Below are 25148 nucleotides of genomic sequence, written 5' to 3'. Positions count from 1 at the left end.
GTGTGTGTGTGTGTGTGTGTGTGTGTGTGTGTGTGTGTGTGTATTCTTCTTCCCTTTTTTGTTAGGCACATACAGCATTCTAAGTTTAGCCTTTTCACTTATAATGTATCTTGTATCTCATTCCCTACCAGAACATGAAGAGCCTCCTTCTTCTGTTTTCTGGCTGCCCTCTGTAACGTGGATTCTCGATACTTGCTAATCTCTCTTTTAAAGAAAGACAGAGCAAGCCTCAAGCATAGGCCTTCTTCTGATAACAAGATCTGAGCAGGATTTTATAACAGTGTATTGGTTTGGGCGATTTCTTTTTATGGGAAAATTCAATTTATGCTCAGCGAGACTGGCTTTTCACAGATGGAGCAGATATAACGTGCGCCTGATACGAAGAATAGTATTAAGTAATTGGTATACAGGTGCTTATGTGGTTGTTGGGAAAACTAACCTGGGGATAAATCCAGGCCAGTTCTGCCGGCTTCCTCCCCAGCGACACACGCCCATAGGATGAAACCCCAGCCCCATCCTCTGGCCTCATTCCTCACAGCACACCCATCCCCACACTTCACGCTCCCATATATGCTGTTCCCTGTACGTGGGGTGCCCTTCAGTGAACTCCCATTCATGCCACAAATCCCGATGCAGGCTTCACCTCCTCCAGGAAGCCCTCCCTGATGGCCACCCCATCAGCTCGCAGTCATTCCTGCTTCTGTGCCAGGTTGATCCCCTGGTTGCATTGATCACCCACTGTAGTGCCCTGGCACAGTACGAGATCCTCAAACTTCTGCAGATGTCAGAATCACCTGGAGGGTGAGGATGCACATTTCTCAGAATTCCCAGCTGGGACTGCGGTGGCTGCTGTTCTGGGACCATACTCTGAGAACTGCTGGTGGAGGGGCAAGGACACAGCGTTCTCCTGGGTTCTCCTCCCGGCTCCATCATTTATGGGCTGTGTGTCTCTGGACAAATTACTTACCCTCTCTGGGCTTCAGGGCCTCTGTGAGAAACTGAGATGTGACCCCACCTTGTAGAGAATTTCGTGAACGTGTTTGGAAGCAGGGCTGGCACCGACCGATGTGAGTTGCCTCCCACCCGCTCCCCACCGAACTTCCCGAGGGCAGGGCCCGCATCTGATGTGTCTCGGATGCTCTGAGACACCCAGGCTGTGCCTGGGGGGCAGCTGCTGGTCATGTTCAGGAACGCACATGTGCCGGTTATCTATTTATTCAAATAGTGAATCAGATGTTGCACATCTCCCGCACCCATTGATTCCAGATCTGTGGGGCCGGGTCAGGCTGGTTGAAGTCTTCCTCCCACCGGGACCAGAGAAGGGGTTGTTTAAATCAATAACGTAAAGACGATTGCAGAGGGGAACGTTTAACCCACTTAAGAGAAGCTGTTGTTTTTGGAGCACTTAGTGGCATCCGTTTGCAAAACAGGCGTCCCAAGCACTTGTTATAAATGAACGCTCTATTCATTAAAGCAGAGGGCCACTGAGGCTCGGCTGGGCTGGCCCTTGGTAGCGGTATGGGCATGACAGTTAAGAATCAGTGCCGCCAGCGGGGTGGTCCATGGCAGGGCAAGGCCTAGCAGCCCCCTCTCTGCCCCTTTTAGTGCAGGTGGGCCCTGCAGGTGAAACGCAGCTCCTGGGAAAGAAACCCAAATGCCTCAAGAATGGTCATTCGCTTTGCCCCAGGGCTACGTCTCTTTAGAGAATCTTTAGCTGACAGGTTCCTTAAGTACTGGGCACCCTGGTTATGAGAAGCAGCGTCTCTGAAAACCAGTTTCATGAGAAGAGGGGCGTTGGCTCAGACTGAATAGGACCAGGATGTGAGTGGGTAGCATGGAGGGGCTGGCGCCGTGGCTGGCCCGGAAGCAGAGTGAATCTGGTTCTACACGATTTGTTTGTTCATTGTTTATTGAGCACGTGCTGTAGACCAGGCGCCTTCCGGATGCTGGGGACGCCGTGGCGACGCTTCATTCCGGTAGAGGATAGACAGTAAACAAGGGAACGAGTAATCGAGCCAGATAAACGGGCGGTGAGATGGGCTTTAAAGGGAATTAGACAAGGTGGAGAGAACGGGGGTGTGCTTTACCTGGGGGCGGCTTAGGCTGTTCGCAGGCACAGAGAGTGGGCACGGGGCAGTCCTAGAACAGTCTGGAGCCAGGTTCTTGGAGCTGTCCCTGAGGGAGGGACTCGGCATAAGCGTACCCCTCCCTCCTTGAGATCTGACGGTGGCTTCCTTGTGCCACCAGCCAGGAAAAGAGGGTTGAGCGTGAGGGGCACTTCTGATTGTGTCCTGGGGCTGGCAGGGCTCCCTGACAGGGAGTGTGATGAACAGGGTAATTTCGGGGCTGAGGGGGCTCAGGGAGGAGACCATCACTGGTGAAAGCAGTTCAGCTTTTTGCTTGTGAATTTCTTCCTGATGTTGTCAGGCCCCTTGAACCCTGCAAGAAATCTGGCCAATGGCCATTTCCCATCCACTTGAATAGACTCATAACTCAAGCGGCCGCACCTAGAAGACGCACGTCTGTTTTCTGCAGGCCCTTCCCCCGGGGCTTCAGGGCAAGCAGTTCCGCTCACCTGGCTGGGCCCAGCAGAGGGGTGAGGGCGGAGGGGGTGTTCCCCACGAGTGCCCAGACTGGGGAGGGATGCGGTGAGCACGGTCTCACCTGTGGCCGCCACCCCCATCTTCCTTCACTTTTATAACAAACCAGCATCTGCTGTGCAGCAGGGGTGACAAGTGCTCTGGGGATCCAGGCTAGGAGGTCTTCTTAGAGGAGGTGATCATTCTTGGCTGTTCTGTTGACTTTGTCAGTCACTGAGGATCGTCGTGCTAGGTCTGTCAGAGCTCCACAGAGCCACCCCATCCCATGTGGGGTTTTCTTTCTTCTTGCATCTGACCCTGTGTCCCAACCATGTGGTTCCATGATTGTAACCCTCCTGGAGGAGCTTTCCCAGGCCCTTGCAGGACTGTTCACCCATTTGTCAACTGTTGGCATTAATAACAACTGCATTGAATTTTTAGTGTTCATTTAAAGACCACAAGAAAAGAGCTCCGTACACCACCAACCACGATGGTTCCCTACCTCTGTGGCTTCCTTTGCCAGAGCAGTGGGAAGGAGCTGAGGAAAGGATGCCCTGTTCTTGGCTGTGCCCCAGACTGACTTGGGGACTGGAGGACTCAGGTTCCTCATCTGAATAAGAGCAGGCTGCACTGGGTCACTGGGTGACTCCTTCCGGCTCTCAACTTCTAGGGTACACTAAGGTTAAGGCCGCTTTCATCTCACCAGCGTGGGTCAGGTCTTGGCCAACCCAAGTACCAGTGAGTTTTTTGTGGTTGGGACCCATTTCCCCTGGTGCCAGGACAGGTGTCTGGAACCAGGCCGGTTATGTGAAGCAGTAGTCACACCTGAGCCCCACCACTGGGAGAGTGATGGAGTGCCATTGTCCCTGCCCTCAAGGTGCCCACAGTCCGGGTGAGGGGTTCTTGCTTAGCCTAGGGGGGTGGGGGCACTAGGGGAGGCTTCAAAGAGAAGGTGACATTTGGGCTGGGCCTTGAAGGTTGAGTCGGAGGTTGCCAAGCAGCTGAAGAGGGCAACCCAGGAAGTGGGAACAGCATAAGCAAAGGCACTGGGGCAGGAAAGTGCTTGGTGCATTCTGGGAGTAACTGTATGGGAGGGATGGTAGCTGGGAATGGGGCTGGAAAGAGTCGGGGGCTAGATGTCACCCAGGTAGTACCTGAGCAGGTAAATAGTCTGGTTCACGGTAAACAACCCTACACCACCTCCGGGTGACCGCAGGCTCCCAAGATAAGTTATCCCAGGGTCATTTCGTTTACTTTGTTTAGTAAGATTAGGGAAGTCCGTGATTTGCAGAGGTTTCTATGAAAACTGGTTGAAATTGTTAAAATAACTCGGCACTTAATGAGAGCAGCTTTATTTACCTGGGAAATTTCTCCTCTGGGGGGCTGACTGGGCTCCCAGAGAGGTCACGCTACAGAGTTCTCTGTTCTGTGCAGTGTCTGTGGTTTTCCATGGCATCCGACACTCAGATAAATAAGTTCCATTCCATACGGAACCCACAACTCACCCACACGCAGGCTGTATGCTGGACAGTCCCCATCCCTGCCATGCCATCCCAGCAGCGGGGGCTTGTGGCCTGGCAGGTAGGACGCTTGGGTCAGGGTCACTGTTTCTAGGACCTGGCCACACGCCTGCGCTCATCCCTTCGTCTCTCTGGGCCTCAGTTTCCCTGTCTGTGGAGTGAAGGATTGGGCTGGAGGGAGGGTCACAGAGCTGTGGCTGTGACATGGGGAGGATCCTTTCAGTGATGCGAAGAGTAACTTACTAGTGATCAACAGACACTAGGAGGGAAGCTCGGATGGGCTTGACCATAACCTGTTTTTATGGCTGTCATAGGACACAACCTCTCACAGAGTGGCCCAAGAGGCGGCTTCAGTACAGTCTGGCCTTAGGGGCCTCTGCGGACTGGCTCTGGTGGGCTTCAGAGTCTCCTAGAAGATGCTAGAAGACCTGTAGTCCCTTGGATTGTTACGTCTATCATGGATTTCTTCATTTCCCTGACTTTTAAAACAATTATTTAAAATTTTGCAAACACTGTAGTTCTAAAGTGCTCCTTCCTCCTTCCCACCCTGTGTCCCAAGCTTAGAGGGCAGAGCCGTGTCCCCAGGAATCTCTGGAACCCCCGTTTCCCTTCCCAGAGGCAGCCACCAGTACCCGTTTCTTGGGTCTCCTTTAAGAAACAGCCTATGAGCGTATTATGCTACATAAACGTACTAGTGTTCTGTATGTTTTATTGTCTGTACATTTCACACTTGTCTGCACTTTTTGTCACGATGTTGTGTCTCAGACCGTTTGCTGCAAGTGTGTACAGTGCTGCTGCCGTTCTTTTAACATAGGGCTCCTCTGTACCGCAGTTTACATAACCAATTGACAGATGTTGTCTGTGTCCTTCTCCGCGTTCTGCTGTTACAGACAACTAATACCCTTGGACCAGCGTCTTTGTGCACCTGGGCAGGTAGCTGTCTCTGTAAGTGTCTGTTCCGAACAATGGATGGTCCCATCTGTCTGAAGGTTGCCTGGCCCGGCCCTATCGTTTCGAGCCCATCTTCCCCATGACACGTGGACTCTCTTTCCCAGATCTCGTCCGCAGCCCTGACGCAGGGAACTGGGGGTTGGCTGAGCAGGCAGAGAATTCACGTGGAGCTAATGCAGAACTCCCTCAGGGGAGCTTCATTATGTCAGGCTGACAAACCTCTTCTGTGGAGAAGTAGACAGAAATATTTCAGGCTCGCGAGCCCTAATCTCTCTTCAACTTTTTTGTGGCACAAACGTATCCGTAGACAATACATAACAGAATGAGTGTGACTTTGTTCCAATAAAACTTTATTTAAAAAAGCATGCAGGGGGCTGCACTTGCCCCCAGGCCTTAGTTTGCATTTGATTGATTTGCCTGGGCACCTCAGTGTCCCAGCCCTATAGTGGGCACAGGGGATGCTGCAAAGAAGGACGCAGGCCAGCTCTGCCTGGCAAGGACAGCACAGTTCCTCTGCCCCTGGCAAGGAACCGGGGAGCATGTAAAGGGAGTTTCTGACTTGGATTGGGGGCCAGTCAGGGTGGCTTTCTGGGTAAAGTCACATTGAAAGCTGAAACCCAAGTCCTGGCTACCAGCCAGCACAGTGGGGAGTGTTGCTCGAGGTTCGGCGAGGGCCGGAAAGAGGAGCCAGACCAGGCCTCACAGGAGGAGGCCTCTGGGAGACGGACTGCAAAGGTTGGCCTTTGGGGGCATGCGTGCCACATGTCTGGTCAGAGGAGAGCAAGGAGGCAGTGGAAGGCGGGAGGTTGTCAGAGGCCCAGGAGATGGGAATGGAGTCAGGTTGGGGGCATGTGAAATAGGCCGAGGCAAGTAGGTTAGGACTGAAACCCAGGTTGATACAGTGAAAGTAAACATTTTCATGCACTTCTTGCATCTTCCAGCCTTTTAGGTGGGCTCCTACTCACCTCTCAAGGCCCAGCCTAAATGTCCCTTCATCTTTGGAGCCTCTTGTGGGGCAGAGTTACGGGCGGCTTCCTCCAGACTGTCATAACATCATCCCCAGGGACACTTGTCACGGCAATGTCTCCCCACTGTGCCTCACAACAGCAGCCTGGAATATGCGCTGATGCATGTTTGCTAAATTAAAGGAAAGGGCACGGTGGATTAGCCAGCGGAGAGGCGGCTGATGAGCCTTGCTTTGCAGCTAAGGAAACTACGGCTCAGAAGCCTAAGCAATTTGCCCAAATGGCACGTGTAAGACTTCTACCCAGTCTAGTCATTTCTGCCCAGCAGAAAAATTGGCTTTCTCTACCTCTCCAGGCTTGGCTTTCTCACTTGCCTCACGATTCCTTAAATTATTAATCTGTGAGGAAATTAACTGAGAGCCAGAAGCAGAAGTCACACTCTGCAGGAAGATAAAAGGAGAGAATGAAAGAGGCATTTGGTTTCCAGGGACTCCATCCTCTGGTAGTCCAAATGCTTACAGGGAGACTCAACGCCCTTTTTCTAAATCCCAGCCGGAACTATGTCGCCAAGACTATCCTGGCGGGCGGTGAGGCCCTGGGCCTGGAGAAGTGCCTGGAATTCTTGGAGAATCCGGGTCGTGAGGCGGTCAGAGCCCGTGTCTGGAGCGCTCCAGCAGCTGAGGGGCGATGCTCTTGGCTCCATTTATTACAGCCTATTTTTAGAGGGCAGTTCAAGTAGGGGTGGGACTTCTCCACCCCCCTCCCCAACTGGACTGTTTCAACCCTATCAGCTATATCCCCTCCCATCTCCCCACCCCCAGCCAGCATGCAGCATGTGAAGGTCTTCTCCTTCCAGAGCACTGTGTGGAGGGGCTTTTGTCCATCTTGATTCCAGCCATCCTAGTAGCCGTGAGGTGACACCTCACTGTGGCTTTGATTCGCGTTTCCCTAATGACTAGTGACGTTGAGCAAATTTTTACGTGCTTATTGGCCATTCATATATCTTCTCTGGAGAAATGTCTGCTCAGGTCCTTTGCCCATTTTTAAATTGGGTTATTTGCCATTTTATTATTGAGTTGTAAGAGTCCTTTATCTAGTATGGATACTAGACCCTTATTTGATGCATAATTTGAAAATATTTTCTCCCATCCTGTGTCTTCATTTATTTTTATTTTATTTTTTTCCAAATGATGACCTTTATTGTTTAAAAGAAAAATGCTCCCACGCGTCTGATTTCGTCTTTACTTAGGGCTTTAAACACCCAGCTGGTTGTTTGTAGAGCCGAGGCCGCCTGTGCACCCTGTAATTTTTCCAACCTCGCAGGTCAAGGCCCCGGCGGTCACGGGGTCAAACAACGCCAAAAGGCCTCCGCCATCTCCGAGACCCACTTGGGGACCCCTGCCCGCTCAGGTGGCGCGCGGGACTTCCTTCGCAGGTCTTCATTTATTTCTAATGTAGCAAAGAAAACATCAGAAGTGAAGAGGAGGCATGTGGAGATGGGCTGTGGATTCCTGCTCAGCCTCCTGCCTGGGAACCCTGGAGCACTACACTGGCTCTAGGGCTTGCCCTTTCCCGGCCGTAAGCAGGGCCAGCCCAGCCCTCTCCCTCCACTGTTGTCCACCCGCCCCAGTTCCCCATCTGGGAATAATGCTCCTCAACGGGCCCGTCGCACCACCCCCTCCAAATGAAAGAGTCAGAAGGGCACAAGCGGATGCCCCTGCATGCGTGGCTTCCCACAGCTTCCTGACCCCTGCAGACCTGCCAGCTGCCTGGCCCTCCAGGAGATGTACCTGCGGGTGGGGCGGCCCAGGACAGGTGGGGTTTTGATCGTGTCTTTCTGCTTGAGGTCTCCCAACTACATTTGGGCATTCCACAAGTGTGGGTGCTGGGCACTGTGCCTGCCTTCAAGGAGCCGGAGGACAGACGATACAAAAAATGTGCAAACTGAGAACAGCGAGGCGTGATTGCTTCTAGGAGTCTTGGGAGCCTCTCAGAGTTAACCCCGGTAAACTGAGCCTCAGTTTCCTCTTCTGGAAAGTGGGGTCAGTAATAACTCCACCTGCATCACAATGTTGTCTTGAGGACCAAATGTCAGTAAAAAGCTCTAAAATGCTCATTAGTATTACTTTAAGCTTGCCATGGGGGTCTGGAAGTTGTCTCTGGGTGAGGGGAGGGCAAAGGGTTGGGTGGGCTTAGGGAGAAAGAAGCAGCTTCCATCAGATCCTCCCCCAAAAGTCCCCTAAAGGGTATCCCCAGCCTCAGGCGGGGACCCACTCCCCTATCTCCAGGGCAGGGGTGTCAGAGCCCAGACCCGCACTGTCTGGGAAAGCAAAAGCCCCGTTTTATAAACGGAGGCCAAAGTCAGGAGTGGCAGAGCTTGGCGCTGTTGGCAGAGTAGGCTGCAGTTGGCTGGTTTGGCGTTTTGTATTTGTTGTGCTTACACGCTTGGGAGGGACATATGGCTACTGGGGGCTCCGTCTTGGAGGGAGGGCACAGCCCTCCCAGGAGAAGGCCCACGTCTGGGACAGGGTATGATGCCGCCTTGGGAGAATCCCGCTCCAGCTCGCGGCCCCGCCCCTCGCTCCCTCCCGCCCGCGGCACGGCCCCCACCACGGCCCCGCCCTTCGCCCCTCCGCCCGCGGTCCCGCCCCTCGCGCCTTCCTCCCGCGCCCGCGCCCACGGCCCCGGCCCCGCCCCCGCCGGGGCCACATTCCTCCGGCCTGGCCTTGCGCTGCGCCAGGCGGGCGGCGGGCGGCGGCGGGGCGGACTCGGCTGGCCTGGGGCTCGGACTTGGGGTCGGGAGCGGCGGGGACCTGCGGGTGCTGGGCCGGGCGACCCGAGGTGGTCGCGTGGCGGGCGGGCAGGGCGCGGGCGGTCGGGTGTCGGCCCGGGTCCGGCCGCCGCTGGCCCGGCCTGGGTCCCGGGCGCCCGGCCCCGCCAGCTCCCTCCGCGGCCGCCATGTGGTGCCTGCACTGCAACTCGGAGCGGACGCAGTCCCTGCTGGAGCTGGAGCTTGACAGCGGGTAAGGGCCGGGGCGGGGCGGCCGGCTGAGCGGGGTGGGCTTGTGCGGTCGTGCAGCGCGGGTCCAAGTGAGTGTGAGCGAGGGGTTGGGGGGCTCCGGAGGCAGCGCTCCCCGTTAGTGTGCGTGCGGGCCAGGAGCGGCCCGAGAACGGGGGAGGGTGTGCGTTCGCGCTCGTCAGCGACTGTCGGATGGGAGCCCGTGTGGGCGAGTCTCGTGGGGAGACCACTGGGAGTTGGTATCCGGCGCAGGCGGCCCGCAGGGGGCCGGGAGTTTGTGGGAGGGAGCGTGGTCAGCGGGCGTCTGTGCTGTGTCTGGTGGCAGGCCGGCGGAGGTGTCAGGCCTGTTGATGCTGGACCCTGGGCCTGTGTCCGCTCTGTCGGGAGGCCCCCGGGGAGAGTGTGCGGGGCTGTGCGCAGGTGCCCGGGTGTGCTCTGGCGGGGACGCCTGGGAGTGCACCGAGGCACCTGGAGCAGGAAGGTCGAGTTCTATGTGGCTGCTGCTGTGTCTGAGCGGGGCTGCGAGGGGGCCGCTGGTGGGGTTGGGGGCGTCTGTTGACGTGTGTCTGGTGCGGCCCGGGATGGAGTCTGGCGGGCATGAGTGTGTGCCCTAGAGATCATCCCTCTTCTTCTTCGGGGCCTGCGGGTGGCTGGCTGAGCGTCCAAGGGCCTGTGTTTATGGAGAGAGAGGGAGAGAGTGTGTATGTGCTGGGAATATCGATTTCCTCGCTCTTCCCGCCAGCACAGCTGCCCCCTGAGCTGTCTGCAGGCCCCCCGGAGGAGCAGGGCTGTGGGGCGGAGGGGATTTGTTGACAAACTGTCCTGGCTTGTGTCGGGCCCCTTGCGGCGGGAGCCCACCTTCAGCCGTTTGATCTCTGAGTTCAGAAATTCTGCAGCGTGTGTCTGGCAGCTGCGCTGAGAACGCATGTATGTTCCTCTCCGCGCCCCCCAACCTCACCTCAGGGGCCGAGGCCCCGGGACTGAGGCTCCACGTGGGGTTGTGGGGTGTGGTTCCCAGGGACCATGGCTACTTGCCTCTGGGGCGGAGGCCAGGCAGGCTGCAGCTGCAGGACCAGCTGTCTGGAGTCAATGGCATCAGTCCGAGAGCGGTGTGGGGGTGGGGGGGGTCATGATATTCGCATCCCACACGTGCCGGTGCCGCTGCCGTGCGCAGCTGTCCACCCCGTATTCCTTTGCATTCTTGTCCGTGCGGTACCGCATCCCCATGTTGCAGGGGAGCAAACTGAGGTTGAGCCTTCTGTTGTCAGCACCAAGGCTCTGTGGTGTGAGTGCCTGCTGTATACAGTCCCTGCTCTAGGCACTGGGAACACAGCAGTGAGCAAAACTCAGAGTCTTTGTACTCCTGGGGCCACAGGCTGGCGGGGACACGGTAGTCGGCATGCTCTGCTGGCTGGGCCTCCTCCATCGCCAGCAGAGAGAGCCTGAGGAGTCTCTCCGTCCGTTAGGACTTGTCCAGTGCCACCCTTCCCGTTGGGATGTCCGTGGCCACCTCTTCTGCATGTTCCTACGTCCTGCATCTCTTCTCATTGGAAGTCCCTCCGTGTAGCCAGTCTAAATCTTCCAGATATAGAGAAGCCTGCTTGGGCCCTTTTGTGGTCAGAGCTGGTGATGAGCAGCTGCTCCTTGGTCTCCGCCGGGCCAGGTGCCCTGGAGATTAAGCCCTACTCAGGCCCAGCCCGCAGCTCACCCTCGGGCCTCCGAGCAGGTGGGGCCCATTTGCTGCGGAGTGCCTGGGGGAGGGCGGGAGAGGATCAGCGCAGCCCTGGCCTGTGGTGGCTTAGCAGGGTGCTCCTTGGGCTGGCCAGCTTGCCCCCAGCCCAGAGTCCTTCCGGGAGGGCCATCTCCCCGTCTCTAAACACAGAGACGACTCAGCAGGCTCCAGAGGCCTCGGGACACCCCCAGCGTGTAACAGGTCCAAGGCAACCTGTCCCGGCACGGCCGCGCCCCCCGGCCAACAGCATGCCTGGCACCTGTCCTGGGTGCTCTGCTCTTCGAGCCTCTCCCACCCTACCTTTCCACATGGGCACATAGAGGCAGGGAATCCAGAGCATTTTAAGGCGAGCCCAGAGTAGAACCCACACGATCTGATGGAGGCCTGCGGAGGGTCCCTGCCAGCCCTGCCGCCATCCTTGGGCTTTCGCTCAAGGAAGTCGGACTCTGAGCTGGTTGTGCTAATATTTACACAGCTTTGGTTCCGAAACACGGACAGGACTGCCGGCTGCACAGTCAAACAGCGTGATGACTAGACAAATAGGTCCTTCTGGAAGAGTATGGACAGGGCTCCAGGCGCTCAGTATACACGTGTGCACGTGTGCGGGTGTTATCTGGCTGGGCTCTGGAACGTGCCATCGTGGTTTGCTGGGAGAATCTGTGGGTCCAGGGCGGCTCAGGGCGTCAGGAAAGAAGGGCTTGGGGAGGCGGACAGCCGTTATTCCAGACCCCAGCTCAGCTCTGTGAGTTTATGCAAGTTTCCACACCCTGCGAACCTCTGCTTCCCCATCTGTGACAGGGAGTGGTGCTGCTGGCTCATGGAGGGGCCCGAGGCCCTCCCAGCGGCGGCTAAAAGCCCTCGCTGCGCTGGCTGCCCCGTCCTCGGTCAGACGCACGGTTGGCCCAGGTCAGCTCTAGGTGCTTCCCACCACCAGGGACCCATTGGATTTTCTTCCTTCCTCTTTTGTAAATTTCCTCTGCATTATGATGACGTGTGGAATATCCGCCCAGTAAGCACGGAGACAAGGCGACGGCACAGGGCTGATGGGTCTGGACCCAGCCAGGAGAGAGTCCTGTGGAGATAGCCCGGGTGCCCTGGAACTGTGTGTTCCTGGGGGGCGGGGGGAGGGTGTGCAAAGGCTGTTGAGTGTGATTTATCATTTGTTCTCAAAACGCAAATCGTAACGAGTTTAAAGGCCATTACAGCTCTTGAAGAAGTCGTCGGTGTGGCCTTAGAGAATCTGGCTGTTCCTGCTGCGTGAGGGGAAAGTGGTGGCAGTCGTGGTGGAGGACGTGGCGTGGTAACTACTGCTCGTCTGCCTGCTGTGCCTGCACTTGGGTTGGGCGTGTGCCCCCGAGCCCCCGGCTGTGCTTCGTGCTCGGCCGTCGCGGCGAGCAGTGCACCCGTGGATGTACACGCTCTCCGGCCCGGAGGGCACTGTGTTCTCTGGAGAGACGTGTGCAGCCCCGGGGCAGCCACGTCACACTTCCTGTGTTCCTTTATTCACTCACCAAGCACCTGCTCTGCCAGGCCCTGGGCTCGATGTAGGGGAACCAGACTACTCGTGTGAAGCCGTGAGCCCCGGGGCCTGGACCTCGGGGTTGCACAGAACCCTGACTCTTCCCAGCTGCGTGGCTTCAGATATATTGCCTCCCCTGTCTGAGCCTGGATTTTCTCATCTGTGAGGTGGGACCCCAAAGTACATTGTGGGGCCTGTGCAGCTTTGCCTGGTGACTGAGGACCCCTGGTACATGCCCAACAAGGAACGGCAGCCCTCGGCCCATCATTACGTATCCTCAGTGCTTTCCTTCTTGCTGGTTTCTGGAGTCTGCATGGGGCGCTGGGCCTGGTCCTAGTTGCTCTGACTTTAATAGCTTTTAATGCCTTATTCGTACATGGCTGTAGTTTCTCTGCTCCTTGATGGAAAGGACTGTTCTTTCCATTTCATTTCCTTGGTTTGCAGTTTCCTAACACGAAGACAGTTTCATGTGAACTTAAGGCCCAGGTGTAGAACCATGGCCAGAGTCCCCTCCCTCTTTGTATAGATGGGGAAACTATGACGACATTGTTTTTTCCTCTTTGTTCAAAGGTTGGTATAATAATAATGACAGCAGCGGTTGCCATTTGGTGAACTCTGTACGAAGTACTTAGTTCTCAAAGCAGTTTATGAGAAAGAGCTTCTGCTGGGCCCATTTTTCAGTTGGGGGAAGGTTACATGCCTTGCCCAGGGTCACCAGCCAGTAATCCCGAGAGCTGAGCTTTGAACTCCGTCTGCCTGGCTCTGAGGTCTGCACTCCTCACAGCCAGGCTCTGCTCCCTCTCGGACTAAATAATCTTCAGCAAAATATGTCACATCGCAAGTAGAACCTTTTGCACCTTTCCCAAACCACAGAACAGGAGTCTAGTATCCCCTGCTGTGAGGATTCCCAGAGTGTCCCCAAACGTGCCAGCTATAGGCAGGTTGATGACATCTCTCTCCATTCTCCTAATGTCTTGACAGACCCCAGAGCTACTTCCCCAGACACTCCAGCAGGATGCTGGAGGATGCCCTTGGTCCCAAGTACTTGACGCATTTTGAGGGTAGCACGCTTACCCCCAGGCCAGTCTCAGTGTGGCACGGGGTCTCAGGGACAATAGCCAACTTCCCCTGCCTTGCTGAGGGACCCGTGCGAACATAGCTGGCCTGTGCATGGTGAGGAAGCCCAAGGGCCTTTGACGTCATGAGGGGACACACATGCATGTGGGCTGTTGAATTCCATCCCATGGGAGGAGAGGAGGACCGTTAAAAAAACTGGAAAATATGAAAGAGTCCCAGCTGGGAGGCAGCCTCCTCGTCCGGGTTTCCTGAAACGGCTGTGGTCCAGGCAGGGTCCGTGTCTGTCTGCCACTGTGTGCACTTTCTTCCCGATGCCTGAAGATGGAAGATGGAAGCAAACAGTGTTTGCTTTTCTGTCTCTGGCTGGGAGGCTCGGTGGTGTGAGAGCTGATTGCAGTCGTCCGAGTGAAACATGGTGCCTTACTGTGTTATAGAAAGAGCTCAGTAAGTATCAGTTATGGTCATTGTCAGTGTTATTATTTATCCTGATTATTATCCTGATTATTCCAGAGAGAGGAGGCGTCCCTGGGAGCCCTGGCGTCAGGCATCATGTCACGTCCCCTTTCTGGGCCTCGGTTTCCACCTCTGTGAAGACCGCGGGACCCCTGTGGTCATTTGCTGAGGGAGGACGTTTGGTCCAGCGGTTGGGGGGCAGATACTGTAGCCTGTGACCCTGCCCTGGGCCTCACACTCTCTGTGATCCTGGGAATGTTCTTTAGCCTTTCTGTGCCTTGGTTTCCCCATTTGCAAAAGGTGAGTGACAGTAAGAGCTCATTACATGAGTTGATCCACGTAAACGTGTCATGTAAACACCTGGTAGACGGTAGCTTCTCACTTTTTCAGAGTTGAGGGGTTCCACGGCGCTGTTCCTCGACAGGAATGGATGGCCCCTCTTTCTGACTGCAGGCAGGGCCAAGGCTGCTCGTGGTGCACGGCAGCGGTGACTGGAGGACCCAGATCGCAGCCTTGGTGAAGGGCGACACGCCCCGTGGGCTTGTGTGTGTGCTCCTAGCCTCTGCTTACAGCTGAGGATTGAAACCTCCCACGGAGGATGGACAGTGGAGTGTTTTGCCCAGAGACTGGGAAACGTGCAGCTGGGCACCTGCAAGGAAGGGGAAGGGCTTGGCTGGGTTTGGTGGGTCTGGAGTTGGCACAGGTCTGATCCAGACTGGAATGGGCCACAGAATAAAAATGGTAATATCTGACATTCGGGTGGCCTTTGAATCTTACACACACTTATCCTATTTGAACCTCCCAAGAGCCTTGTGAAGTATTATTCCCATTTTATGGACAAGGAAACTGAGGCGAGAAAATGAAAACATATTCAAGTTTTGTACGATGTAGATTTGGTCTTCAGGTTAAAGTATATCTTTCCCCCTCCCTGACCTTACTGTGGCGAGGGCTTGGGCTTTCAAGAATGGAGGATGAGGCAGAGGCAGGAAGGGGCGGGGGGCAGACAGGAATGTGTGGGACCCCCCCCCACCCCAGGCCAAACAGCAGCACTGGGTTCTCCCAGCAGCCACGTGTGGAGAGCACAGAGTCCACATCGCAGTGGGTGCGGAACCCTTGCAGCTCTGGCTAGTGACCTGGCATCTCATAAACATGTTTGCTGGCCCGTGAGGTCACCCGCGAGGCCACCCGGCGTGAGAAGGGCCCTCCGGGTCCCCTGACAGTGTCAGGACGGCTCCCCCGCGGAGGGGCTGGTGGCAGTTGTTCAGGAACTGCCGGCTGCTCCCGGGTTCTTATGAATCGGTCTTATTTCCCCGTGTAGACCCTGGACAGGCCCCAGGGTAGCTCAGTGCCGTGCTGGGGCCGGAGAGGAAGTGATTGGGAAACGGCTCTTTCCTCTGCCGCGAGGAGGGCGAGGTGCGGCCCTGCAGATGCGGCTTCTCTGTTCCCTCCGGCCTTGACTTTCTCAAAGCCATAAATCAAATGTGCAGGGTTTGGGCTTTTTCCCCCATGCAGTAAAAATGGCAGAATGGCCCAGGAAGATGCTAGGCCTTGATGTGGACGGCAGATTCTTGGCACTATTTTAAACTCGTTCTTATGGAAAACTCCAAACATATCCAAAGTAGAGAGAATGGCCGAATGGCTCCCATGGGCAGTTTTACTTCCTTGCCTCCGGATTATTCTGAGGCAAATCCCAGACATTTTGCTGATTTTAAATCAAGGACCTGTCGTGCGGTCAGCCTCACGTCTGGCAGTGGAGATGTCGTGTGGCTGGGGTGGGTCCCTGGGCACATCCGCGTTCCTCCAATGGCCCTTGGCTGTGGTGGCCCAGCCTGGGAACCCAGAGCCTGGCCCGGTTTCCCGGCCTTGAGACCCGAGTGACGCCAGCCCCCGGGGGAGGCCAGGCCTGCGAGGCCCCTCCGTCAGGTCGTCGGGTGGGATGCCCAAGGCACTGGCCTTCACCCCGCAGGCCCCCAGGCAGGACTGGGCTCCCTGCCCAGTGTCCCCACGGGGCCCTGCCTGCTGCCCCGGGGCTGCCCTCGCCCGGTGGTGGGGTAGCAGTGGCCCCTGTCCCCCCACACAGTAGCCTCTCATCTTGCCTGGCCTCTGGGTGGCCTGACACGTGGCCCCCAAGTGCTCGTTCCTCTGGCTTAAGAGACATCCACATGTACCACTGCAGCTCCTTCCAAGCCCTCGTGGCCAGCCCCTCTCCCACCCGGGCCTCTACCAGGCCCTCGTCCCTCCTCTGTGTCCTGCGGCTTCTACCCTGGCTCCTTACGGCCTCCCCTCCCCAGATCTCCCCGCCCGACCCTGGCTCGGGCTCCGGATAGAAGGCTGGAGTCATCCTGACACCCACCCCCCCTCACCACCCTGCATTGTGTCTCAGCCTGGCACACGGTGGGTGCTCAGGAAATATGAGTTGGTCTGGTCCTTAGGAACATGTTAACATATCCCTGTCACCGCCCCGGCGTCTGACACAGTGCTGGGCACACAGAGGGTGCGCAACCAGATTCAGTTAAAAAGCTACAGTATGCCCGAGTCCCACCCCACTCCTGCTCTGCACCGGTGCCCACCCAGTCAGCGCACCCCGCACTCTGCTCAGGCGGGAGCTGGTCTTGGGTCACATGGTCTGACGCCTGGTTCTGAGCAAAGGCCTCTCCTTAAGGTCTCTTCCCACTGCCACCCACCCACCGCCTTCCAGCCACCCGGTCCCTGTGGCGCCGTGGGACGCAGCCCCCAGCACGTCCTGATTCTCAGGCCCCAGGTGAGGACTTGGGTGCGTTACCACGTGGCCCTCACAGCAGCCCTGTGAGCTGGACAACACCCCCATCTTATGGCTAAGGAACTGAGGCACAGAGAGGCCTAGTCACTTGCCCGAGGTCGCGCAACCCCTGCTTGCCAGGTGCCAGACAGGGGAGGGCTGTGTGCCGCTGTTACAGGAGGTTGAGGGGCAGCATCCTTCCCCAGGCCCTCGCTGTTCCGGCTCCGGCTGCCGCGTGTGGGTGGGGGCCTGTCGGCGGTGCTGCACGTCCAGGTCCTGAGAGGCAGGAGGGGGTCGGGGGGCAGGCAAGGGGGGTGGGCTCCCCCTCCCAAGGAAGGGATTGCAGAGGTGCGGGTGTGAAACACGGTGGCCCATCGGCCGGCGGCCCGGTGCCTTGGTTGGCCTCCCCCCTTCTCCCCTCCCCCACTCACTCAGTTACATTACCTCTGTGTCTCAGTTTCTCTGTCAACTAAATGGGTAGGTGATAGAGCACTTGCCTCTACCTTTAGCTCCGAGCGTGAGCCCTCAGTGACCTGCGGCCCCTGGGTGACAGCGCGGTGTCCACGCGTTCCCGACTGTGACAGAGGTGCCGCTCTGGTGGAGGTGTTGATGGGGGTACGACTGTGCACGTGTCGGGGCGGGTGTATGGGAACCCTGTACTCGACGCTTCGTTTTGCTGAGAACCTAAAACTACTCTAGAGAGTAAACATCTATCACGGAAAAAGTTGTTGGATGGTTAGTCAGTTCCCTGTGAGATGCTCAGCACGCTGGGGGGTGTGGCTGTCACCTGCTGCTGTGCAGTGATTCCTGTCACTGTCAGTTCCTTCCTTCCTTCACTCATCCTAGGATGTGCTGGCCCTGAGGACACAGACGCACAACGTGTGTGCCCGTCCCAGGGTCAGCTCACTATCAGGCAGGGCGTCCGGGGGCCTCTTATGGGCTGTGCCCCCTCCGTCATGGGCACCCAGTGCCCCGGGAAGGGCATGGACAGTGCCACAGCCTGGAGCACAAGGGGAGGGGTGGGCAGGGCCCCGTGGGAGCGGGCATGGGCACTGCCCCAGGGAGTCGGACCGTGACAAAGATTTTAGGTCGGCAAGGACTTGGATGATTTGCAATTTGGAAAGTGCTTTCTCGCAGCGGAGGGAGCGAGAACAGCTTGGTGGCCCGCTGTCTAGGGTGGGACTGGACAGCTGGGCCGAGAGCGTCCCGGGCTCCGAGAGGGCCCTGCACCGGGCCCTGGCCGACAGGGTGGGCTGCAGATGGGAGGCCTGCATGCCGGATGTCCCCTCTCTGCCCGGTCGCTCCCCCGAGCCACCTCCCCAGCTGGTGCCTCCTGCCTGCCCTGCCAGGAGGGGGGTGGGTAGGGTCCCTGGGGCCCGGCCCAGCCCAGTCTGCTGGAGCCTGCCACAGAGAACTGCTTTATTTAAGTCCATGTTGCGCGTATGGAAATAACTAGAGGCCTCTGTATTTAATTTGGCTCAGCTGGGAAGATTTTTGGCTGTGTGCATGCGTGTGTGTGTGTGTGTGTGTGTGTGTGTCTCTGTGTGTGTGTGTGTGTGTGTCTCTGTGTGTGTGTGTGTGTCTCTGTGTGTGTGTGTGTGTTTGGAAAAATCTTTCCGAGTGCACCCAGGGACTGGAAGCCCCAGTCATCCTCATGCAGTCAAACGGTCAAAACCGACCAGGACCGCCCTGGCTCAGGCCGGGATGAGTGTCTGGCGAGGGCAGGCTGTAGGAAGTGGCCAAGAAGAAAATACGCACGGGGCAGAGGTGATGCTGCATGCACGAGATCCCGGTGAGGGGAACGGTTTTGTCAACTTTCAGGTAACCTGTGGGTGGAGTGAAAGGATGAAGCTCTGTGCGTTGCACCAAGGTGTTCCTGGTTCCCGAGCAGGGAGTGCTTAGGTTGGTGCTGGACTGGAGACCACGTTTCCCACATCTCTCTCCGGCCTCAGCAAACCCGGCAAAGGCTCTTGGCCAAGCCCTTGTCCGTCCCGTGTGCAGAGCAGAAATACCCCGCGCGCTCACACGGGGGCTTGCAGTTGGCAAAGCCTGTGCTCACTTGATTCCCCCTTGCCTGCTGGGTAGCGGGCAGGAGTGATACCCATTGCTAAGATGAGCCAGCGGAAGCCTGGAGAGGTGAGGTCACCTGCCCGGGGTCACTCAGCCCGGCAGTGGGGCAGCTGGAGCTCGACCTGGTCTGACCTCCTCCCAGATCCGCCCTACACTCCCTGTGGGCGCTTCCCGAGCTGCAGGGCACCGTTCCTTTCACAGACGGGTGAAGGGGGCTGCTGAGGGTGGGCCAACCCCAGGACGTCACCTGGGCATCCAGGTTTGGATGAGCACTTTTTAAGTTATATCCTAGCCGCGTGACATTGAGGAAGGAGGACGTCTGGTGGGTTGAAGTTTGGTGGCCGTGACAGCTGTGTGGTTGTGGATTGTCAGCCACGTGGACCCACTGCGGTGGGTCTTGCAAAAATCAAACGCTCAGAGGGTGCGGCAGAGTGGAAGGCCTGGGCGTTCCCACCGCTGTGGGGAGCTGTGGGAATTCTGGAACCCTGCCCCTCGGGACTTGGTGTTCTAAATCAGGTTCCTTGGGAACAGCAGATACCGGAGCTGCAGATCTGACTTTTCTGCTCTTTGAGTTGTGAATGTTGGTCCTTTGCAAGCATGGCAAGTAAATGCAGATGCTCTGAAAGGAAGGCGGTGTGAGGGAGAGGAGCAGGCCAGGTGTGGGCAGGCTATAGGGAGTGGTGAGGACTGTGGCGGTGGGAGAACGCCTGCCCTCTGATGGGTGTGGCTGCCGCCCAGCTCCGTCTGATTGTTACCAAGCTGGAATATGGGCCCATGTGGCCTGATCCTTAGCTGCCCATCTGGAGCTCTGTGTTGAGACCTCGTGAGCTCCCCTCGCAGAGACCCTTGTCTCCCAGAGAGCTCTGCCCCTCAGGTGCCCATGTGAGTAGTGGCAGGGTGGGTGCCAGGCCTCCCAGCCAGCCGTCCTGGGGGTGAGGCGCAGGGTCCCAGATGGCTGGGCCTCACCCTTCCCTTGGTCCTCGCCCAGATGGCGCTGGGGAGAATAAAAGGCTTTTTCCAGCCTTTCTCTGGAAAGGCTGCCCGTCCTGCGTTTGGCTGCAGGACTGTCATTAGAGGCCCCATTTCCCTTGGTTTAGGCCTGTCCCCTGGCTTGGTGCTCTGGTCCCTGGGATGTGGGTTGAGATCCTCGGGCAGGTTGGGGTCCCCTGGGACTGCGGGTGATGCCATGTGAGCAGCCCCTCGCCAAGCAGAGGCCGTGGCTGGGCTGGATTGGGGGTTGCCTGTGTCGGCCCTCACCCCTTCCCCGCGACCCTGCCTCCATCCGAGCCTGTGGCTTCCCCGCCAGCTGGATTCCAGCCCAGGTAAACGCGCACATTTGCCGCCTGTGGAGGGGTCCCTGTGCCTGCCTCCCATGAGGCCCCATCGGGGCCGGCCAGCAGGCCTCCCAGGGCTGGGGAGGTGGGCGCGGGCAGAGGTGGCCTGCACGCGGCCCCTGTTCCTTTGAGCCTCGAGGTTTGGGGAGCGGCGTTCTGGGTGCAGGACACACGTCTCTGCCTCAGAGAAACTCGCCTGAGTCTGCGGCCGTTTGGTGCTGCCGAGGCCGGGCGGCAGGGCCAGGGAGCAGGCGTGGGCGCAGGTCCAGAGTCCCAGGCCCCGTCACGGCTGTGGGTGTGTCGGGGGAGTCGGATGAGTCTGCCCCCCGCCCCAGGCATCGGTGCCCCCGCTTGTAAGTGAGGGAGGAGTGAGCCCGGCTGCGGGCTTGCTGGGCCTGACTGAGGCGGCCCCAGTGAAATGCCTGGCCAAGGGGCTGAGGGCGCCGCCCAAAGGTCTTACAGGGAAAGTTAGGGGCACGCGGCCCCTGGTCCAGGAGTAGCTAAGAGAGGGCACAGGTATGGGAGGGGAGGCTGGGAGGTTCGCCTGATGCCCAGCTCTGGATCCTGATCGTCCAGTGGGCCTCATCCTTCTCATCTCTGTGTTTGTTGAGTGAATAAGCGAACGAACGAGGGATGCTACTTCCCAGATTCACTGGGGCCCCTTAGCCACTGGTGGCATCGCTCGTGTAGCATCGCTCATTCGCTCATTCACTCATTCAGCAAATGCTCACTGAGCTCCCCGAGCCCTGTTGTCAGCCCTGGGGGCCTGAGCAAGGGGCCAGCAGCATGCAGCCTCCACCCAGCTTTCCAAGGCAGAGACACAGGATGCAGGAGAAAAGGCAGTCAGATAACCAGCCTGCTCGATGCAGTGGAGACAGTGGAGGTGGGGGAAGGTGGGGCTGGTAGCTGCAGAACCCCTTTCCCTTCCCTGTTGCCAGGGTGGCCTTTATGCCCTGCATTTGCCGTGCCCTGAGCCCCATGGGATGGCCTTCGCTGGATCTGACTGCAGGCTGTTGGTGCTGACCTCTGACCCTCCGTCCTCCCCCGCCCCCCGGCTATCTTAATGGGAGTGACTCACGATGAGCTGCCGGGAGGTCCAGCCTGGGCTCCGGCAGGCAGGCGGGTAGACAGCCGTTCTTTATGTTTAGGAGTCAGGCCTGCGCCAGGGATGTTGGAGCCGCCACCTCCCCAGGGCCGGAAGAGCGACTTGGAAGTATGTTCACAGGGCGAGGGCCTGGCTGCGCAGCGGACTTCTGTTCCTTCCCTCTGGCCGTGCGCTGGTGACAACAGGCCTGTCTGAGGAAGGGCGCTGCCCCGCCCCCTGGAGGGTTCCTGTCCAGTTAGGCTCGGCATTGGCTGTCTGTAGGGCCCCTGCCCGGCAACGGGTCCCCGACTCCATACCCCCGAGGGGGCGGCCTCGCTCCTGCCCTGCAAGTGGGAAACTGAGGCTTGGGGAGGGTGGCTGGACCCCGGGGTGTGGGCCACCCGCCCATACTCTTGCCGACTCCCGTCGGGACACCGTAGAGTGGTGAGTGCCCTGCAGGGCCGTGTGGGCACTCAGGACCTGGGGTGGGGAGTGCCATGCGGTGGCCCCCACGCCCCACAGCTCGGGTGTCCCAACACCGCCCCTCTCCTGATGCGCTCGCGTCCTGAGGAGACCCCGCTCCTGCCCGAGGCCCATCTCGCCAGCAGCATCTGACAAACAGGGAGATGCTGAATGTTGGCGCAGTTAGCAGGGCTCTAAAAATAGCCTCCCACTCTGAGAAGTTCATTGTTCTGAGTCCTATATTTTTATACGTATATAAAAACCACTTCTGGAGGCCTTGGTGCCAGTAGAGCCAGTCTGCAGCCCGGGAGGCGGGAGGCAGAGCTGAGCTGGACCTCATCCCCGGCAGCGCAGGCCTCGGGGCAGGGGAGCGGATGCTTTGCGGCCACAGCCCTCTCCCGGGAGGTGATGGGGCAGTCGGGCCAGCGACCTGTCCGCCCTCTTCAGGGAGGACGGTGGCTGGGCGGCTTGGGAGGGGTTGTTCCAGGCTCAGGGGCCATCCGAGGGGTCTGCGGGTCACAGAGGCCAAGAGGCGCGGGGGTGGAGACCCAGGGCCAGTGTCAGGGCTGCAGGCCCTCCCTGCAGCTGGACACAGGGTTGGAGTGAACCCCATTTCTCTTGCTTTGGTCTAATTCAGACCTCGGGCTCCCGAAACTGGCCCTGCCCGAGTCCCAGCTAGCTGGGGGTCGGGGGCAGCCCACTGACCACCCCGCCCCGGCCCTTCGGAGAAGCAAGGCAGGGGAGAGGTCCTACCGGGCTGCTGGGTCCTACCTGCTGGGGCCCTCTCCTCTGGTGCTCCTCCAGGGCCCTTTCCTGTACTGTTCAGGTGTGCCCAGGTCCCTGCCGGCTGGCACACCACAGGCCTTCCCTGGAGCACCAACCCTTCAGCCACCGCCCATCCCCTCCTCTCACCCACCCGTCCTCCTTCTGCCCCAGCTCCCTCCCTCCCTCCCCTCCGGGCCCTCTCAGCCCCATCCTTAGCCTCCCCAGCTTCTCGGTGACCTCTGGCTCATCACTGTCCCTGGGACCAGCCGTTTCCCCCATCCTGTCGTCAAGGCCTGCTTGTGCCCCGAAGGGTCACCGCAGGGGAAGGATGGGGGGAGGCGGAGGCAGTGACTCAGGGGCTGAGGGGCCTGTGCTCCACAGTTAGCGTTCCCTTTCTAGAGTGCCACTGCCATCCGTCCCACCCCAGGTAAACCCTAGACCCTCCCTTGGCCTTGCCCCGACCCTGCGGTCCACTGCACCCTCCCTGACAAGCCTTGCAAGGTCCTGAACACTCTGGCTCCTGCTGCCCCGTGTGTGTCCCGCCAGACTGAGCTTTCCCATCCCTTGTGCACACAGTGGACCCCGACCTCCGCTGCTTAGCCTCCACACACACAGTGTCCTGAGCCGGGAAGAGCCCTCCCCCGCCACCCGCTGCTCTGCCTGGGGTCCTGGCAGAGGGTTTGTGCCTTCCAGGAAGCTTCCCGCCTCGGACGCCTGATGCACCCCCATGACTGTTCCTAACGCCATCCGTCGTCATTGTCCGTGTCCCCCCGCGTCGCTGGCCCTGACCTGGGTGTGTCATATAGTTGGCTTCAGTTCACGGAATGAAGTGACCAGCCTGGGGGAGGGGGTTGCACGGGGGCTCCTGGGGGAGGACAGACCTTCCCACGGGCGGCTGCTTTGGGGTCTACATTGCGGTCCCCACGCAGCCCAGCTGCCCCATCCATGGTTTGGTGAATGAGACTTTTCAGGTCCAGAGAAAACCTTGAGAGAGATTAAAACCGGTGAGGTTTTAAAATCACCAGTCTTTTTTTAAAACAACAAAACCCTGTAGTAAGTTATCTTATTAGCTATGTGGCTATGTTTAAAGCCTCAGTAAGGGAGCTGGTCAGGCCAAATCCTTAGGCTTCGGCCTGCAGACGCCATGTCCCTTGGGGGCCCTGGAGGGGACTGAGCCGTCAGGCCGCCGCTGCAGGGCCCTGGCTGGACTGTTTTACTGTTGGGAACCTGAGGTCAGGCCAGGGGAAGTCGCCCCTTCGGGGGATTTGGGCCCGTGGCTGCGACTCTGTGCCCTCGGCACCTGCGGGGCAGGCAGGCAGGCAGGCGTCCACCACGAGGCAGGCGGCCGGCGGGGGCCCAGGGCGCTGCAGGTGGCTGCCTCTGAGCTCAGCGATGGAGGCCACGCAGGAATGCGATCTCTTCTGATTTTATCTAAGAAAAGCCAGAAATTCGGGTGAGTGAACACTCCTGGTACCTAGTTCTCACCTGAGAAAGAAAAAGAAGATGGTGGCCACTGCTCTGTGTGCAAACAGAGCCACGTGAGCTGGACTCAGGCCCTCCGCCTCAGGTGTGCACCTTGCCCGTGGGTGGGCTTGCAGAGCCAGGGCTGTGGGGCGGCGGGAGGGGAGGGGTGTGGCCGGGTCTCTCCTGCTGAGCCCCCGTTTCCTCTGTGTCTGACGGGGGGCTTGGCTTGGTAGTCAGGATTCCAAACAGGCCACGGGTCACAACCAGCGGGGCTCTTTTTGAAGTCCCGTTTCAGGGGCCGCACTGCTGGCTGACCCTTTGAATTCTCGGGATCTCCAGACTTGGGTGGGAATCGGCTGCCGACGCTCTGAAGGGAGTCTAGGGACCAGCCCGGTTTGCGGGCCACGTGCCCCAGGCCCTCTGCAGTTATCTCGTGTCTGTCACCTGGGCACCACCTCGCGAGGGAGGGGTGTCAGTGTCCAGCCAGAGGGTCCTTGTCCCTTTTGAGCCCAAAAGTTAGGGGCGGGGAGGTAGAAAAGCTTCCAGCTTTCCTTTAAAAACCTATTTCTAGACAGTTCTGAGTCATGTTTGCGTGGATTTTCTGCATTGAAATTGGCACTTTGGGTGTGTTTTGGGTCTCAGTGGCTCCGTATCCCACCATCCCCAACCAGGATCTGAAACCTTATCTGAGGGTTGGGTCCAGCCAACCCGGCTGAGACAGCTTGTTGTAAGTTGGTGCCCACCCGGGCTCAGGTCCCGCTCCCACAGACCTTGCGGTCCACGTGGCAGACAGAGCAGCCCTCGGGAGTCTGGGTTTCTTTAAAAAGGCTTCCTTGGCTTGGTAGGGGTAGTTCAGAGTGTGTGCACCTCCTGTGTGCCAGGTGCTGTTCTGAGGCCTAGATTTCACGGGACAGACATTCCCACAGATGGTGGCAAGGCGGTGGCATACCACTGTAGAGAGGTGCAGCAGGGGGAGATTGGGGGTGGGCTGGGGTCCTCGCTGAGACTCGGGCAGCCTTTGAGCAGAGACCTGAAGAGGTGAGGGAGTGAGCCAGGTGGACGTCTGGGAAAAGACACCAGCAGAGGGAAAGCACGTGCAAAGGCCCTGCGGTTCGAGTGTCAGGAATGTGGAGGAACAGCCAGCAGACCAGCAGGGTGGGGGTGGGATGGCCAAGGGGGCATGGAGGAAGGGTAGCAGGGGGACAGCCGGTCCTGCAGAGCCTTCTGGGTCATTGTGAGGCCTTGGCTCTAAGCCCCATGAGGGACAGCAGAGGAGGGACCTGGTCCGAGTTGTGTTTTAACAGATCCCAGCTGCTGAATGAAGGGGTGAGAGGGGTCGGATGAGCCTGCTGGAGAGGCTGTGGCCATAAGGCAGGAAGAGGTGAGGCCTGCGCAG

At 58.4% G+C, this 25148-nt stretch overlaps 1 protein-coding gene across 4 annotated transcripts in view; it reads left to right on the top strand.

Moving 5' to 3' along the window:
• The window catches only part of IQSEC1 (IQ motif and Sec7 domain ArfGEF 1), a 112759-nt gene that overhangs the window by 36198 nt on the left and 51413 nt on the right, over positions 1–25148 (top strand). Inside the window, exon 1 of one of the 4 annotated variants that reach the window (XM_027093957.1) lies at positions 8692–9038. The exons of the other annotated variants lie outside the window; for them this stretch is intronic. Within the exon in view, the coding sequence (XP_026949758.1) occupies positions 8974–9038 (65 nt within the window). The 5' untranslated portion in view covers positions 8692–8973. Of the gene's footprint in view, positions 1–8691; positions 9039–25148 lie in introns of those variants that run through there. 4 annotated transcript variants of the gene reach the window in all.

The sequence above is a fragment of the Aethalodelphis obliquidens genome, unplaced genomic scaffold (assembly GCF_003676395.1).
Source record: "Aethalodelphis obliquidens isolate GAN/ISIS:26980383/991018 unplaced genomic scaffold, ASM367639v1 scaffold86, whole genome shotgun sequence".
NCBI classification, from domain to species: Eukaryota; Metazoa; Chordata; class Mammalia; order Artiodactyla; family Delphinidae; genus Aethalodelphis; species Aethalodelphis obliquidens.
This window is presented reverse-complemented; position numbering and strand designations above follow the sequence as displayed.